This window comes from Cygnus atratus, chromosome 2, assembly GCF_013377495.2.
Source record: "Cygnus atratus isolate AKBS03 ecotype Queensland, Australia chromosome 2, CAtr_DNAZoo_HiC_assembly, whole genome shotgun sequence".
NCBI lineage: Eukaryota > Metazoa > Chordata > Aves > Anseriformes > Anatidae > Cygnus > Cygnus atratus.
The window spans coordinates 41,215,453-41,232,780 of record NC_066363.1 but is presented as its reverse complement, the minus strand read 5'-3'; the positions used below and the strand labels follow the sequence as shown (position 1 = coordinate 41,232,780).

The window sequence follows — 17,328 nt, the reverse complement described above, 5'->3', positions numbered from 1 at the left end:
GTGTGCGTACCTTGACGTCACTGCAAACTTCCATTTTATGTCAGGATACCAAGCGGAGAGCTTGGCTCTCCTGATCAGGCCTAGTTGCTGTCCATGATCCTTCCCAGTTGTACAGGTGTATGGTGCAGGAACCACTCAGACAGTGGCTCAGAAGCCCGCTGGGGTTAGTACAGAGGGAAATGAGTGTTCTGGAAGCCATGGACACTATTACTTTAGCTACCAGGTGCCGTTTAAGAGGTCTGTCATCTTTGGACTTGCTGTTCTACAAGAGACTTTCCAGGAGATGACCAGAGACGACAGGCTCAGTTTCGGGGGGAGGACAAGTAGTGTTTGTGACAGCGTATTGTACCACTCCCCAGTTATTTCCTTCTCCCTAATTCCTCGTTTGTCAGCGAGGAGCCCACGCCTTTTCTAACATCAGTTAACAGAATTTGAGGACGGACTTGGGGCCAACTGAACACAGCTACATCTCATGGCACATCTGTGGGGTAGTGCTTGGCAATGGAGCGTATTTTGCTTCAACATCGCCAAAGTAAAAATAAACCAACATCAGGGGCTGAGGTTTAGACATCCTCCTACAGTACTGTATAGGTTTTGGCTAGGTAATTGTGCCTTGCACAATGTCTTGTGCTGTTAATAAGAAATTTGCCGACTAAAAGATGAAAGAGTGTTTAATTCAAAGCACTGGAATGTACTGAAGGCACCGATACCCCTTAATTAAAGTGCGACAAAGGAAACCTGTATTTCTCACCGTTCTAGCATGCAAGTTGAAGTTTGTTTTTGCCACGTGCAGAAACTGCTCATCTCATTTTAATATCTGCCATTTATGCTATAATCTAATAAATAGAATATTGTAACCAGTATGTGAATTTAACATATTTAATATCGCTAACTTCCAACAGCAAAAGTAGATGCGCCACCTAAACCCAAAAGGGCTCCCAAGGCCAAGAAGGTGGAAACTATAAACTCTGACTCGGATTCAGAATTTGGCATTCCAAAGAAGACCGCAGCACCCAAAGGTAAGAATTTTGGTGTAATGCTGATCAGCAGCATGCAAGTCTGTGCGCTCTGTAACACAGGGTCACTATGACTTTCAAAAGGAAGTAGAAATAGTCTCTAAGTGTAGAACCTCGTTGGTTTATTAGTAAATGAATCACTAGTGGATTACTCAGCCATGAGCCTTTTGTGTGACGAGTAGTTTACTGACTTTTGACAATCAATAATGTAAACTTTTTATCTGACCTTAACTGTTGAGAATGCATTTAATAACGCCAACCCCCTGTTAATTGCTCAGCTCTTCTATTGGGTGCTGCTTAGGTTCATTCTTTGATCTCAACTTCATACGAGTCAGTAAAATTCTGGTAGTTGGTAACTCTAATAAATAAGGTTTTCTGGCTCTTGTTGGCATCCCAGTCTCAGATGCCAGAGTCCTCAGAAGAGAATGACAGCAGCATATCAGCATACGCAGCGATTTAATCAGAACAGTCCGTAAAGGGAAAGGATGTGCCACTGCTGGTGGCTGCAGTTAGCAGTACATTTACCAAGCTGTGAAGGTGAATTAAATGCTGCGTAATTAGTACAGAAGGCTACTGAGGATTTGCAGTGCGTCAGGAGTCTAGACGTTTAGCTAATGAAGTTTGGCCCTGTCTTGAACCAGCAGCATGAACTGACAGGGTGAATGGTAACTTCAGAAATATAAAAGAGATTTAAAGCTGCGAATATCAAATACATTGTATTTTACTGCTGTTGTGAAGATTGTTAAGCTGTAAACTAAATTTCACCTTTAACACATAGACATTACTAAAATGTAGTACTTTCACATTTTTTTTCAGTTTGCTGAATGTTGTTTATTTATTTACTTTATTAAAAAAAAAAATCGAAACTAAATTCATATATTCTCTCACCTAGGAAAAGGTAGAGGGGCAAAGAAAAGGAAAGCATCCAGTTCAGAAAATGAAGGTGAATACAACCCTGGGAAGAAGACACCTAAATCTACACCAAGCAAGGTCAGTTTCTGCTATGGTCCATTCTTCTTGTAAAATAACAACAGCAATAATAATAATAATAACAATACCCTAATGGATTACTTTAACTGAAAGGTACGTGTTCTTACTATATATAGTTTGCCGATACAGCAACAGGGGTGTAGGTGTTAGAGAAGGTTTGCTTCAGTTGTGACTGTTCGAATGCAGCATGCGCAGAGCTTCACAACTGATTCGTCTTTTCTTTTCCAAAGAAATCTAAGAAGGCCGCTTTCGACCAGGATTCGGATGTGGAGATCTTTCAGTCGGGCTTTGCCTCTGAAACTGCCCCGAAGCCCCGGACAGGCCGGGCTAGAAAAGAAGTTAAATATTTTGCAGAGTCTGATGAAGATGATGATTTTGATATGTTTAATTAAGTGCCCAAAGAGCACACAAATGTTTTCCAACAACTATCTTGTGTTGTCCTTTTGTCCCTTCTGTCGCAAACTTTTGTACATTTGACTTATTTTATGTGATAATGTAATTGATGGTTTTTATTATTGTGTGTAGGCATTTTAACATTTTGTTCTTACACCTACAGTTTTATGCTCTTTTTTACTCATTGAAATGTCATGTATTTGTCTGACTGGCTTGTAGAGATGTTCTAGACAGCTGTGCTAAAGCACATTTTAATTGTCATGGTTGCAAACAGCAAACCTGCTTTTTGAAATGAAGTTTAAACATTAAAAAATGGAAAACTATCCTGTGTGTGTGTGTGCATGTGTAAAATTTGGACTAGAGGGACTATTTCTACGCAGGTTTTTTAAAATAAATATATTTTATTCTTTGCCAGGAGACTCCATGGAAAAAGGTAAACAGTATATGAACATAGAAAGCATTGTTAAACAATCTCAATGTACAAACAGAGCCAGTGAAAGTACATCACAGACTTGCTAGAATATATAAAAAAAAATCCACTAGTGCTTTAAATGAAACCTAAGAAACTGACACTTTAAATCTGTTAACCATTCTACCACAGTTTTCACTCTGCTTCATGGTGATTTAACAAGGCCAAGAAGGCAGATCCTCTCCTTGTATTTCTGGAAGTCCTAGCTGTACTTCCCTAGCACCCGGAAGGCTGGATAACCCAGCTAGTTCCCGGCAGTTGATTCTTAAGGAAATACCCTAGACTCACCAAGTCAAAAGCTGTAAATGAGTCTGCTGGTTATCATCCCATGAAGTTTCCATAATGGCTTGTGAACAAGTAAACAAAAACATGGTAACACTGAGAAGTGTTTCTGCCTTGGAGGCTATCATTACTGTAGAAATGTTGTAGTTACTTGTGGAGCTAGGTCACCAGCCAGGTAAGAAAACACTTTTTTCCTTTTAAAGTGACGTTAACAGTGGAACAAATGACATCTGAATAACTGATCTGGCAGTTACTGCTGATACTGATGTCTTTTCTGCTAGTGCAGTGAATTTTTGTATACTTTTTACAAGGAAGGAGATGCAAACTGAGGGCATCAAAGAGAAGTTTTCATTTAACTAAATCAGACGGTCCTTTCGACTTCCTTTCCTGGATGTGTACAGTAGTCCATTTCGTCTGGTTGGTGTCTTGATCGCTTTAGGTATGAGAGACAAAAGGAAAGCACCAAACATCCAGTATAGAAAGTACAGCCATACAGTTGTATGTACAAAGTCATCAGAATGCAACCAGAATTTAAAGTCTGAGATCTGTCTTGTCACCATGCAGTCTTGAATGTTCAGAGGAGAAAACAGAAGCTTAACTATTTTTTTTGCATGAAATGGCTGATTTAGAGTTTCAAAAGTTTGCATTTTCTATTTTTAAGAGTTTAAACAGCAAGGAGTATATATCGATACATATGAAAATTTCTTGGTCCTTGTTGAGTTTTTATCTATATATATATACATATATAGATATATATTAAGTCCAGAAACTAAGCAGCAGTAAAAATGTTTCTCTTGCTTTTCATCCCTGTACATAAGGTATTAGGAATGTCTGAAGTAGCTGGAAAATGTCTTATTGCACCATGGGGGATTGACTGACACTGCTGTTATCCACTGAACTAGGTGAGATACTGGGACTGTGTTCTGCAGTGTTTCCATTTGAGGTCGGTGTCAGTGGTTCGTGTCCTTCAGAGTTCTCCAACATTTCCTGAATGAGAGGCGGCATGGATCCAGGAATTTCCATTTTCAATGTAATGACACGTTCTGCACCTTTAAAAAGAAAACAAAAAGAAGTTCTTCCCATTAGGACGATTTGTACAATTTCTTTTTCCTTAGCACCATCAGTGGTAATTTCAGGGTACATTATTTTAATGGATTCGGTGTCTCCATCTGTAGTTCTGCATACAAAATTACGTATGTGAACTGCTTCATTCATTGCAGGAAAATGGAGTTAGATGAGCACTCCTTAGCAGATTAGTTTTTAAATTGTGATCATAGCAATTGATATTACAGCACAGGTAAATTGGATGAACCGCTTCTTTTCAGAGATGGAACCAAAATGGTATTAAATGATACTGACAAATTAAATTCAACTGTGATCACTTAGATGTCTTTATGAATTGGAATATACTTCACAGTCTTTAATCCGGACTGGATCTGCAAGGAGTACAGGAGGACAAAAGTGCTGCCTGATTCATGTTAAATAGGTCCTCACCTATTTAACAGAGTAGGCACGTTAAATAGGCGCAGTAATATGTCAGAAGTAAATATTTCTTTTCCACATAGCAAACTGTGAAGAATCAGAATTTAACAACCCCTTGTGCTATAAAAGACCAAACTCAGGCAAATGGATACTTTTGTGAAGCTGCCTTCTGTAGCCCGCAGGTGTTTTGTCTCGTGCTAATTAACCACAAAAGTACACAGAAACACCGTTCGCATCTGATTTAACTGAAGCTAACCACCGTTCACTACTTCTCCAGTAACAACAATGGGTACTTTTATATAGAGACGTCTTTGCAGGCTATTGTGTGTAGGATTAAACACAATTACTATATTAATCCTGACTACTCAGACTGTGAGACAATAACTAACACTAGTACAGGGGGGAAAAACCCAACGCGTAAAGCACGGTGCTCCTAAGATGCATTGAGGCGTCTTGAACCCGTCACACATGCTGGAAAGACCAACGCACACCCTGCCCAGTTCCCTCACACCACAACATCTGCCCTGTACGGGCAGCACCCTGCCAGGCACTGGGCTGTTACCTCTGAGGGACCCGCGTAGGGACTCGTAAATTACTGACACACAGAGGAGACCTCAGGTGCTGGATGGACAGAACTCCTTGGAGAAAAGAAAGGTTATTGCTAGGGAAAGCTGGATCTGTAAAGCAGCGTAAAGCTGCCCCTCTGAACACTGCTACCTGCCGCTGCTGCTTCCAGGGATAAGCAAGCAACAGTCAGAAAGCCCTGGACTATTTTCAGGCACCAATAACACCAATGCAACCTAGGTGCTACATTCTGCTGCAAACAGGTAGTGTATTTGAAGGACTGAAAGTAAGATACTCAACATTCAGCTACTAAGTGGTGAGGACCATAAAGAGACTTAATTCAGTATTTTTGAATTAAATGTCTAACAGTGAGTGTATACAGTAAAGTTCCACACCGAGGCACGAATGTGCTTTACATAGTTTGTTGCTGGTGGGAAAAGGATTTCATCTATCCATCAGGACAACTTCAGACAATTTATAGCATCAACCTCAGAGTTCAAATATCTGGTATAATACATCTCATAAGATTCCTGACCATCAGCTTAAAATGAGTCAAATGGAATATGAATCTGTGCTTTTTTAAAATGAAAAAAAGGGGAAAAGAGCCAACAAAATTTAAAAGAAAATATCCTGACTATTGCAGAAACATTCCAGAGGGAGCCTGTGGATATATTTTGCTCATCCACGTTGCTACAATGTACACGCTGGAGGGAGCACACTCCCTCACAGCAATAACCCCAGGCTGGAGGGGAGAGCTTGTGTCCATGCCTTAGCTGAGGAGCTTCAACAATCATCTACAAGGGCAATGACCAACTTCCCACACGAATACTGATGAAGAAGTCCCCTAACTAACTAGCTTAACTGTCAGGAACAAAGGAGCAAGCACCACAACTGCAAAACCACTGATAACTTCACACAGAATTGCATGAAGAATGTAGCACTGTGTATGTAAAGCAGAACCAATTTCAACATGGCAGTTACGTGATCAAGAGGGAAAAGAAAGGTCAAGAGGACCTCCCAGTTACGTTAAAAACAAACAAACAAACAACCGCCCAGGTCTTTTGGCCTGTTTCCTCTGAAAGTAGCACTGAATTACTGTGAGATGCGGTACCTTTTGCACTGATGCTACGAAGATCTGTGATTTTCATTAAAATCTTTGGAAACATATGAGGCTTGTTGGGTCGTCTCTTTCGGATATAAATTTTCAGTGCCTCAAGCAATGGTTCCTGAAGCTTATCCACTTTCATCGGTTCTTCGAGGTCCTGGCGATCTGCAGAAAGCATCAGATCACCGATTTTAAATACATTTTTTTCATCACAGAAAAAAAAATCACAGAAGTGAAAATCTTCCATGTTCTTAATTTTCCCTGAATTTCATCATTTCCTCTGCTTATGTGGAGAAATACGCTGTGCAGCTTGTATTCCCTAGGAAGATGACAAATCCCAGCTTCCCAAAACTTGGACTCATTTTCCCTTGGTTACTGGGGACGTTTGTCATTTGAGTGAATTACCAGTACCTCCCTCTCCACAGGGAAAATACCTCGCTGCAAACAATACTTAGAATTAATTTTGTATGAATAATTTGTAAGATAGCTAGGTATACAAAGAGATTACAGATAGTTTATTTTTTGCATCGATACCAACCCAAAGTGAGTTACCATCATATATCAGCAGATGGCAGTGCTAGCTTGAGTGACAGCAAATGTCACCATAAAGCAGGATACACCAGTAATACATTCAAGACGTGTCAGAATCCATCACTGCTTTTGATGGGATATGGCTAGAGACACAAAACCAGAATGATTTTGTACTGAAGGTCCACTGTCAACAAAGACTGACTTTTGTTGTGATAACAGTTGGTCTTTAATAGCACTTAAAGTACTGTAAAGTGTAATATGCAAAAAGGAGTATCAAGTTCGCATTTCAGTAAAAAGGCGCAGCTAAACACAGTCTGATTCTAACGCTTGTTCAAAATTTGTGCAGTAAGAGAGAAAGTAGGTGATTAAAATTAACAGAAACTTACAGAGAATTTTGGAAATTATCTGAGACTTTTTTGTCTTTTAAATCTACAATTTTACCTGATTTTACCTGGCACTGTCCTTTTCAGTTGTAATCAGACCCCCCCAGAATCATAGCCTACTTTTTCTAAAGAAGGTTATCACCAATGACGTCTGTACGAGTGTAACTATGTGCATGCAATCTTATTTATGAGCAGAAGTTGCATAAAGGGCATCTTGCTCTAGCACAGGTCATTCATTCACACAGGTGCCCACATACTGCTTAGGAAAAATGCAAGAGGATATATACATCCTGTGGTCCTTTATGAGGCAGGCAGTATGATCAGCTGCCTGACAGTCTGATCCACTTCATTCAAAACCCTAATGAAAATAATAACTATCACCAGTGGAAAACAAATCTTTAGTGTAGGTGGCTGTAGATAACTTCTGCGTAATATATAATAATACTACGTATGTATCTTTATATATATATATATATATATATATATATATAAAAATATATATATATACACGTTTTAGTGCAGGAAAGCCAAACAAGTAAAACATAAATGAAGAACTTATCGTGTCTGTCCTTTTCAAATGCATCTGAATTCGCGCAGTACGGTACCTCCACAGATTAGGCAGATGGCACTAAGGAGACCGGTTTCTGTATCATCCATTTCCAAAGGCAGGAGCTGGTTGGCAAACGTGAACACGAGATCGGTCAGCGGGCCAAATCCAGCATTGTGCATCTGAGTTCGGTTTAGGGTAAGGCCATCTGAAAAGGTCATGGTGTCTTGTTCTGGCGTGTATCTTGTGCAAATTCTAAGGATCTGTGGAGGGATAAAAAATGAAATCTGAAGAATTCAGTCCTTGAGAGGTTTGCTGCATATTCCCAGTGTGGCAAATTACCCAAGGAACTGAAGCACATGTTCATGTCAAAGCGATCTGAAATCAAACTCCAGTACGTTCAGTTCCAGTAGCACAAAATTTCTCTAGTACAACAGAAATAAATACTTAATAGACTATGATTAGTCTTCTATGCCAGAAATTGGTCACTTCCAAATTTACCCTCTAGTTATGAAATAATCAAAACTTACATGCAGTTCCCATGACTAACTCATCAACATTACCGTAACAATCACAGAAAGTGCTCTTTAATTAGTATGCTGTACACGCCTACCTATAGGACGTTATTGCAATGCCGCTCTGATCCCAGCAAGACCATAAAAATGTCTCACCTTTTCAAACACACACGTTATTTCATTGATTTGGGGGATCAATTCTGCATGACAGTGCTTCTCTGGGTTGTGTCTTTGGTAAGGACAAACTCCCCTCTCTGTCTCGTGTGAGTACAGATAGCTTCGAGTTGGTGAAGGAGGCAGAACGTACCTTGTGCTTTGGGGTTCCTTCATTTCAGCCGTGATAGCAAACCACAGAAAATACTGCCGTATTAACACAGCCAGATGCGCAGCAAGTGAACAAATACTCAGTTGGAGCAAGGACAAAATGGAAAAGCAGCCAAACAAGCAGAGGCACAGAAGGTAATTCCTGGCCATCACTAACTCGAATAAAACACCATCCCTGCATGCTGCAATGTTCCCCTGTCCCTCCCCCGTGCCAGTAGGCTGCCGTGCTCTCCCACAGACCGGTGCAGGAGCCGGGAAGTGCCAATGCACACAGAGGCAGGACTTCTGCTAGCGCGCAGCAGTACTGCTTGCTCAGAAAAACCAGCCTACTTCACTCCTGGCTTTTTCAACTAGAGAGGAGCCCGGCTTCAGGCCACTGTACGGTTAGTTTTTGTCAGAAGCCAGATGCTGGCACAGTAGCTATATGCTGGTTAAGATGATCTCCGCACACATTTGTGCTTTGCCCGTTTCCCTCTCCACAGCTCAGGAATGCTCCACTGCTCGGGGATCGCATCGGGCTTGCCCCAGGTGCCACCTCGAGATGGCGAAATCCTCACTGCTCACTGCAGCTGCGAAGCCACTACTCATCTTATCCTTCCCAGGCGGCAGGACAAGGTGACTTTTGAGCCAGAAGTCCTTGCTGCTCTTCTGCCACTTCCTTCCCTCGAGCACCTTCTCGCCACGGCCACGGCTGGAGGGGAAGCCACGGCCCCGTCCCACTGGCAGCGCCCTCCCCAGAGCCGCTGCAGGGACAGCCCCCACAAGGCGCTGCTTGTCTCGCCAGCCGGGAGCTTGCTTCCGAGCGGATTAGCAAACTTTGGACCTTCACATGGCAGCACGTGGCCAGCAGCCTGAGGGGCCTGCCCGACTTTGCTCTTCCACTGTTAGTGCATGGGCTGTGACGCCGAACCTCCCAGCAGCCGGACTCCTGTGAAGCCCCAGCGGTGCTCGTAAGGGTGCAGAGCCGCCTGCGCGGTGCCGTGGTGTCCTGCTGCACGCGAGGTGTTTGGTTCTGGTGTTTGCCTGTATGACACCACCCCGCACTGACCCCGGACAAAAGAGCACTCCAGGGGAAGATGCGGATTGACACCTTTAAACTGGACGCGGAGGAATGCAAAGCACAGGAATGAAACACCGAGGATGCTCTGCACCACGGTACGAAATGCCCCTGGGGTAACATCTGCGTCGGGAGTGGAGCTGTAGTGTGCGGCGCTGCCCCGTGTGCACGGCTGCTCCCGACGAGCGCTGGTGTAAGGATGCAGTGCAGGATGTCCGTCCTGTGGCACGCTTGTGTAACATATCTCAGTGCTTAATGTTTCGAAAACCAGAGGTGGGAGAAGGCTTATCGCTAAATTCAACCAAACTAAGCTAATCCAAACCAAAATCTTGCGGAAGTCCAGCTGATTAGCTAAGGCTGCGGCCCTATTTTTCCAGGGCCCGACTGCATTTATTTCCCATACAGTCATCTTACTTTGTTTTAAAGATTCAACTGCACAGATTTACACAAATGTAACTGAGCACAGGGAGAATTTTAATTACTTCTGTGACTACCCGGGCTCTGAGTCAGAGGCCCCCACCACCTGGCAGCCGACCAGGCTGGGGCTGGCTCTCCCACTTTCATCTTTGCCTGGCAACACTGCCCCAAATAAGCAGGGAGGAGAACGAGGAGGATATGGCATGTGAGAGACCTACCGGGAAGCTCTTATTTCTCTTTTAAAATTCCTTGGTAAGAGACTTAATGGGGTGTATTTCTGCAGAAAGCTCTTGAGCTGTTTTCCATCTGAGTAATAACCTTATCTCACATTGTGGGTACACGCCGAAGCACCAAGACTCTCTGTGGTTGGCCAGATGTGTTTTACATCGTTCCCCCACCCCTGAATTGGAATAAACTCTTGAACTCATTCAAGTCAATGACCAAGAGAGGCACAAATACAAACGCACACACTCATGTTCTTCACTAACCACAAATTCCCTCTAATATAAGTGATCTGAAAAGGCTGATGGTAACTCCAAAGGTTCTGAGTAATTACCGAAGTGTATTTGAGGATTATTAGCAGGAATTAATGTTACCAAGCATGGCACCCCGTCAATAAAAGCAAGCATGTTTACCATGGTCTACGCTGCCAGTAACCACTGGCGGCTCTCTCCCCTAAAGTTCACCCTTGCTTGTACTTTGATATCTTCAAAAGGCATGCTAAAGAGAGACTGGAAGGACCCGCCAGAACAACAAACATCTCTTCCGAGCCCACCTGGAAGAACAGACCGTGGAGAAAGGAGACACCACACGTTGGAAACGTTTGTCATCCCAGACAACTGGAGGCCGAGCACGTGCCTCCTGGTGTACGACAGGCTACCGACTCCCTCGTGGTCCCCGCGTGCCGTCAGCCCCGCTCCGTGGCTCTGATGCGAAGACCTAACCGGTCACTGCTCCTCAGGGCTGCAGCTGAGGAACACTTCCAGGCTGCATCCACATCAGGAACAAACTGGGGGTTAGGTTACGTGGCCCAGAGCCCCACGAGCATGCACAGGAACAGGCTTCCAGGGGCCTTGCAAAATGTATCATTAAAACCTATGAGGCCTGTGGAATTTAGTTACTTCCAGGCGCAGGCAGCGACTGGGAAGGCTCCTCACAAAAGGCAGACTTCAGGCTTTTGTACCTAAATGCTGCTTGAGCCTTTAATTGGATGAGCCTGCAGTGGCTCAGACGGGGCACTGGCACAGCTGAAGCTCAAGTATGTGTTTTCTGCAGTGCACTTAACTTGACTGGAGCAATCAGGTCTCAGGTTTCTCCTGCATTCCTTCTACATTATCCCACAACACACTGTTATTAAACTCTGAGACAGATCATTTAAAATGTTTTTTTTTTTTTTTTTTCTAATTTATGCCCTTCATCAAGATCTGTGAAACGCTATGGATATTGCTGAGTTGCTCTTAAACCTTTCTTGGGCAAACTTCCAGTGTCAAAGTGAAGTTGATTTCAAGCTCATATTCACTGAAGAACATATGGGAAATGTCAGCACTTCAAAATAAGAAATCACTGTATCTTTCTCCATTTTAAACTGTCTAGAAGACATCCTCCTAATGTCCTCAGCGCTGTTCAGATTCTGTAACTAAGCCAAGTATTTGAGTTGTCACTCTGCTCTTAAATGCCACTTGCAGCCATAAATAAGGTTCTTGCCCATGATTAAAGGACCCTTTTGTTTTAAAGAACATATCTTGAAGTGTCTATGAGTCAGTAACAAACAGGAAAAAAAAAAGAAAAAGAAAAAAAGACACACAACCCTACAGGTCACACAAAACCAAGAATATCCAGAAACCTGCATTTACAAAATCGTGCTGCCATAAAATTGTTACCTGCTTTAAAGAGATTTGTTAAGGTAAGTCGGGCTTTCTTTAAGAAATCCTGTTTCTCCACGTTAGCTGCCGCAGCCAGATGGGACAGATTCCCAAGAAGAGAAGCCCAAGCAGGTGACCTGTGGTGGGGCAGCAGCAGGTGAACAAACCTCCCCGGCGCTCCGTGCCCATCAGTACAGGTTACTCCGCGTTGCAAATGCCCACCTCGTGTTTACGTGCAGGATTTTACTACAGAAGTTTAAAAATGACATTACTAGGGATGAGCATTCAAGGACTTAGGGTTTTATCCATCAGATTTAAGAGAGACTGAACTCTGGACTCCTTCCACATTCGCTTTGCCAGAACAAAACGAGGCTGCCGATGCTCCTGCTGCAGGGCCAGCGGACAAGCAGACAGAAGCAGTCACTTTTACGAGGGTTACTGACTGAATTTTAGTAATATTTATCCCTGAAACCTTTGGCTCCAGAGCAAATATAAATTCCACCATTCTCAATTGGCGCCTTCAACTATCTTGTGAGGCCTGATGCTATTTCCCTTCCAGAATTTTTGTTTGTTTGTGTATAAAACGATTACTTGACCCAAATCCAATAGAGCTTACTAAGTTCCTGGCAGCAGCTCCCCTGTCGGGGTGTCAGGAGTTTTTGGTATCGAAGGCTGCAAGATCCAACCAAGCCCTTGACGAGGCTTATAAATGCTTACGATTTGCCCTGGTGCAGGAGGGCTGCGGCAACGAGACCCTGATCCTAAACACAGGTGCAGGACGGGATCGCTGAAGAAAGGCACCTGAAGCACGCACGGGGGGCTGCTGGCAGGCACTAAATGCCCGTGCTCACACAGCAGGAGGGGAAACCGGTGCTCACGCTGCGGGTGTACGGCAAAATAAAACACTCCGAATGTTCCTCGTGATTAGGAGAACCAGCTCGCTGGGGGGAAATAGGCTCCATTGAAAACAGTGCTGAAAGTACTGAAATTTAGCTTAAATAAAGATACAGAGCTGCACTGCAATTCAGATTATGTGCAGGTGATGTGGGTTTAATGGATATGGGCATTTCACAGACCGTGCGCGCACGGCACATTACTGTGGTAGTGGTTGTGGTAATTATCCCTTTTTCTTTTTAAGCAGCACATAAAATACTCACATAAAGCTTGTATAAATGTCGCACGGGAAAGTTAGGACCCTTCACAGCATGCACACCTTATCTGCTCCTGCTTCTGAAAAAGCCTCAGCTCTTCCCTGCTACGGGTAGCTATGGCACTGGCTACGTCTGTTTGGTCAGGTGTGCCACTTTCTCCAGTTTTGTCAAAAACAAAGACGGGTGATCAGGAATTGCAGACCTCAGTAAAATTCATCAGTACAGCTTGAATGCTGACACATTCCCCCAGAACAGAAGCAGTGAATGATATTAACAAAAAAGAATCAACCCTTTCTATCCGTGAATTAGTTGAAATATACTCATCATTTACTACCTGCTTCATTATTAATATTATTTAATAAGCTTTTATTTAACCTCCTTGATCAAGGTCTGTGAAATGCCTTTATCTGGACCTGCGCCTTTGTCTAGAACTTTATCCGGCCTGTGTTGAGCCATGGGTTGGACTTGACAATCCTTGTGGGCTCCTTCCAACTCTAAATATCCTATGCTTCTGTGAGACTCTTCTGACAAAAGTGCCAGCAGAAAAACCACCCCTAAATACTTGATAACGTCCATCCAGTTTGTATGAGGTAAGCACTAAGCAGAGCTACCAGGAGACCTCACACCACGTGGGGGACCAGGCATGCTTGATGGGGTAAGCTCTGTTAACTGCTCCCAGAAAAGAGCTTCAGGAGCTCACAGGATCCTTCACAATTACAAAACTAGAGTACGATTTTTTTCCAGTAGCTACAGACACAGTAAATGGCAGCTGCAAGTAGGGGGAAGCTGCTTAAGGCCTGAAGTTTTAGGGTTAAAAAGTTTGGAATCACAGATTTTTGTTTTATGTTGACCCCTTCTCTGCACCACCACTTTTGGCTATTTTCTGTAGTTTGCAAACACAAAGCAATTCTCCTCCTCTACCTCTGGCAGAATACATTTGAGGAAATGCCAAACTTTATATATGATTGTATGCCTTTTGGTGTAAGAGGAACATAACTGCACCTTATCATACCAGAGCTAAAGATGACAGGCATGAGATTGGTAATAAATGGCTCTGTCTTGTGGAGGGACCACACACGATAATGAAGAGACAGTCTGGTCTGAATGAGTGCCCGGACGAAGCGGACAATGAGAGGTGAACCTTGAACACTGCGGGGCAACCTCAGCTTTCCCTTTTTTTACAGGCCAAAGAATAATATCCCTGCCCCTCTCCCACCCACTTTTCCTCCTACATCAATGTCCTCTAGATGCGATTCTTCAAAACAGCTTTTGACAGCACAAGAGGAAAAGGTCACAGCAGTTAATGTCTTCCTCAATATGACCCTGTTTGAAGCAATGCGCTTTTAGAAATTCCAAGGTTAATTACTTCAAATTCTCCAGGTTAAACTCCTGAGTTATGCCAAAAAATATAGCTACAGTAGCCATCCTACAAAGGGCTTCCTGGCCATACTGAAAAGTCACCTAGTTCAGTAAGGACCAGACGGTTTATTCTCGGAAGAAAACATTTAAAAGATGTATAAAATACATTTGATATCTTTAAAACACATTTAAAGCATTAACTGTTTTACTTACAGCTATTGCTATGGTCAACAATAAAGAGCATATTTGCCATTAAAAGCCTGAAGACCTCTAAGGTCTTTATAAAGAAATGATGAGATCCCAGAGGGCTTCTCTGAAGGTCAGTGTGACAGAAACAACTGCAGACAAAGAGGGAAGATAGCTTGCCTTGACCTAGTGGCAAGCTCTGGAGGAAAACTTCGAGCCTATCTGCATAGTTTCCTTCTGTAGACTGTATGCTTGCCTATTTAAAATTAAATAACATTTTGCTCAAATTTGTACAAAGTCCACTAGAGTCCACTTCCATAGGTAGCACTCCCGAAAGCAAGCAATTCTGTGTACCAAAGGCTTTGTGCCTGCCAGGTTCTAGGAACATCAGGTTCCAACATCACAGCCTGCAAAGAACTCACTCTAAATATTTGTATCTGGCTCCTCAAGTCACCTCATGACCAGAGATACAGCACTTTCCTGAAACTTCATAAAGAGGACTTCCTCCTACATATTCTTTATACACAGTCCTGGCTGCATGATGTTTTGGAGGGAGGAGGAGGAGAAGGAAGGAAACAGTCACAGTGTTAACAATGGGGACATTTTTCCAAAGTTGTACGTATTTCAGTTATTGCTGCAATACCAAAATGTGCCGTTTCAGCTATGTTGAAATCCACAAACTGTAAGGACTTACTACGTATCTTGAGAAGTACAGTCATCCATATAACCAATATTAGTAGACATGTTAGAGTGCACTCGTGACTGTACCAGTAAGTTTAACTATGCAACTGTAAAGCTGGGTCAGTATTTAACCTTCTGTCAATCACAGCAATAGAGTGTACTAGAGAATAAATCAGTAGTATAGTGGCAATATTAAAGGTACGTACCAGTATGTCCAGGCAGGCTGCTTTAAGTAGAGTTATCTGGTCTGCAATGGTCAAACTTGTAAAGCCTGGCAATCGTTTTGCAAATTCCACGATTTTAATAATGCACTTTGTCGCAAGTTCACTGAATTTGTCCCAGAGCCCAAGGTCCAGTCGAACCCGATGGTCTGCGCTAGAGTTCTGGAAAGAAAGCCAGAAGGCACCATAAATCAAAAACATCCTTTTCAGTAAGTGGTTTTCAAGGGAAAGAAACAACAACCGAGTATTCCTTCTAGAAGTGCTCTCTATTAACATTCCAGGCAATTTCTGCAGTTTGCTGTTGGGATGATGCTGTTTTTAAACTTGGATTAATCGCCTGAAAATTCCTTGGATATTTCTCTGTTACTTATGATTGCAGAGGCCATCTGTACAAGGAATACAAATGAACTTAAACATTTCCAAATGCCACTATCATTATTCTTCCTTGCCATTATATAATAAGTGCATTGAGAGAGACAATTTACAGTTGTACCCCAGAAAATAAAATGAACAGTGGAACAAGAATATTGGGTCCTCATCTGGAAAAAGCAGCACAACATTTGGAACATAGTTTCACATACTTAAGATCTCAGCAAATTAGTTCTACTTAATTTATCTGCTCTGTGGCTCTGCAAGGGTTTTACAGCTTTCTCAAGCTACAGTCTCCCATGAATTAAACAGCATTTCTTTACACAACGTTACAAGAAGCACTATGTGTGATGATGAATGCTATATGCTCATTTGATGGGGCATCCAATATGCATCCTCCTGTTTGAAGTGTTACAAAGACGTTCCTGCTGCATCTTTCAGTGACCTTAGATTGATGTATCTTAATGCAAAAGTCTGTAATTTCCTAGAATACACAGCAATATCTGTGTTAATTTTGCAATTAAATTCATTTTTGTACATTCAGACAAAGCACTTAACCCTTAAATAGATTAAGCACGAAGAGCACATTAGACGAGAACTGGCTGACTCAAAAGCTTCTGTCATTTATTTGAGATTAGTCCAACAAAAGTTGGAATCAACTCAAGAGTTGACCTTGACTCAAAAAAAGACCTCAAGAGTCATCTCCAACCCATCTGTGATTCAAAAAACAGATGAAGATGGAGCTCTGAAATACCCGATGCTCCTCTCCGCTGTTCCTAGCGTGCAACGCTTTCCCGTTTTGCCAGCGCTTGGATCCAGTGTTGCTTGTGATCGTACATCTTAACTTTAAAATTAAATGAGAGGAGTCTCAACTTGACACTAACTGACATGGCAGGTAAAAATCCATCAAAAAGCTTTCGGTTTACACGGACTGCACTTCATCAGAGGAAACATCTCCAGTGACCTTACCACCGATACTGCAGATGGTGAGGACATCTACCCCCTTGGAAACAGCTGGAGACCTTCAAAGGAGTCATCAGTGGTGGCTGCATTTTGTCTCCCTCTCTCTTGCACACACATACTCCTCTTCTCAGCTGTGACTTATGCTGCCTAAGTGGAGGCGAAACGGCTGGGTGGCATCCCACTGCCACTCACTTTAGCCATCTGGGCCCCTCTGAGATTCAGGGTTGGATTTGGCACCAAGGACACCTCATATTGAGTGAGTGGTGTAAAGGGGCCCTAATTCAGCCAAAGGAAAATCGCTTATGTGGAAGGAATTCTCCAACCAGCCAAAACTGCACCCAAGTGGTTTGTCACCTTGGAGGCCATCGCCTTTCTTTGGTTCTTTCACAGGAAGGACAGACTGAAGAAGTGGAAGGGAGGACATGGGCTGTAGATGCTGTCACCAGGCCCCCATTCCCGCT

The 17,328-nt window shown here is 42.9% G+C and overlaps 2 protein-coding genes across 12 annotated transcripts in view; one reads left to right on the top strand and one right to left on the bottom strand.

Annotated features, from left to right (window-relative positions):
- The window catches only part of TOP2B (DNA topoisomerase II beta), a 64,341-nt gene extending 61,619 nt beyond the window's left edge, over positions 1 to 2,722 (top strand). Inside the window, exons 34-36 of the mRNA XM_035556373.2 lie at positions 903 to 1,019; positions 1,909 to 2,006; positions 2,237 to 2,722. Of these exons, the coding sequence (XP_035412266.1) occupies positions 903 to 1,019; positions 1,909 to 2,006; positions 2,237 to 2,398 (377 nt within the window). The 3' untranslated portion in view covers positions 2,399 to 2,722. The remainder of the gene's footprint in view (positions 1 to 902; positions 1,020 to 1,908; positions 2,007 to 2,236) is intronic.
- A 68-nt stretch (positions 2,723 to 2,790) lies between these two features.
- The window catches only part of RARB (retinoic acid receptor beta), a 331,702-nt gene continuing 317,164 nt past the window's right edge, over positions 2,791 to 17,328 (bottom strand). For 10 of the 11 annotated variants that reach the window (XM_050709157.1, XM_035556376.2, XM_035556375.2 and 7 more), the window contains 4 exons: positions 15,521 to 15,697; positions 7,821 to 8,025; positions 6,308 to 6,466; positions 2,792 to 4,199 (listed from right to left, as the gene is read on the bottom strand). In XM_050709157.1, coding sequence (XP_050565114.1) covers positions 4,003 to 4,199; positions 6,308 to 6,466; positions 7,821 to 8,025; positions 15,521 to 15,697 — 738 coding nt within the window. In that variant the 3' untranslated portion in view covers positions 2,792 to 4,002. Of the gene's footprint in view, positions 4,200 to 6,307; positions 6,467 to 7,820; positions 8,026 to 15,520; positions 15,698 to 17,328 lie in introns of all 11 variants that reach the window. The other variant, XM_035556374.2, reaches the window with a different exon arrangement.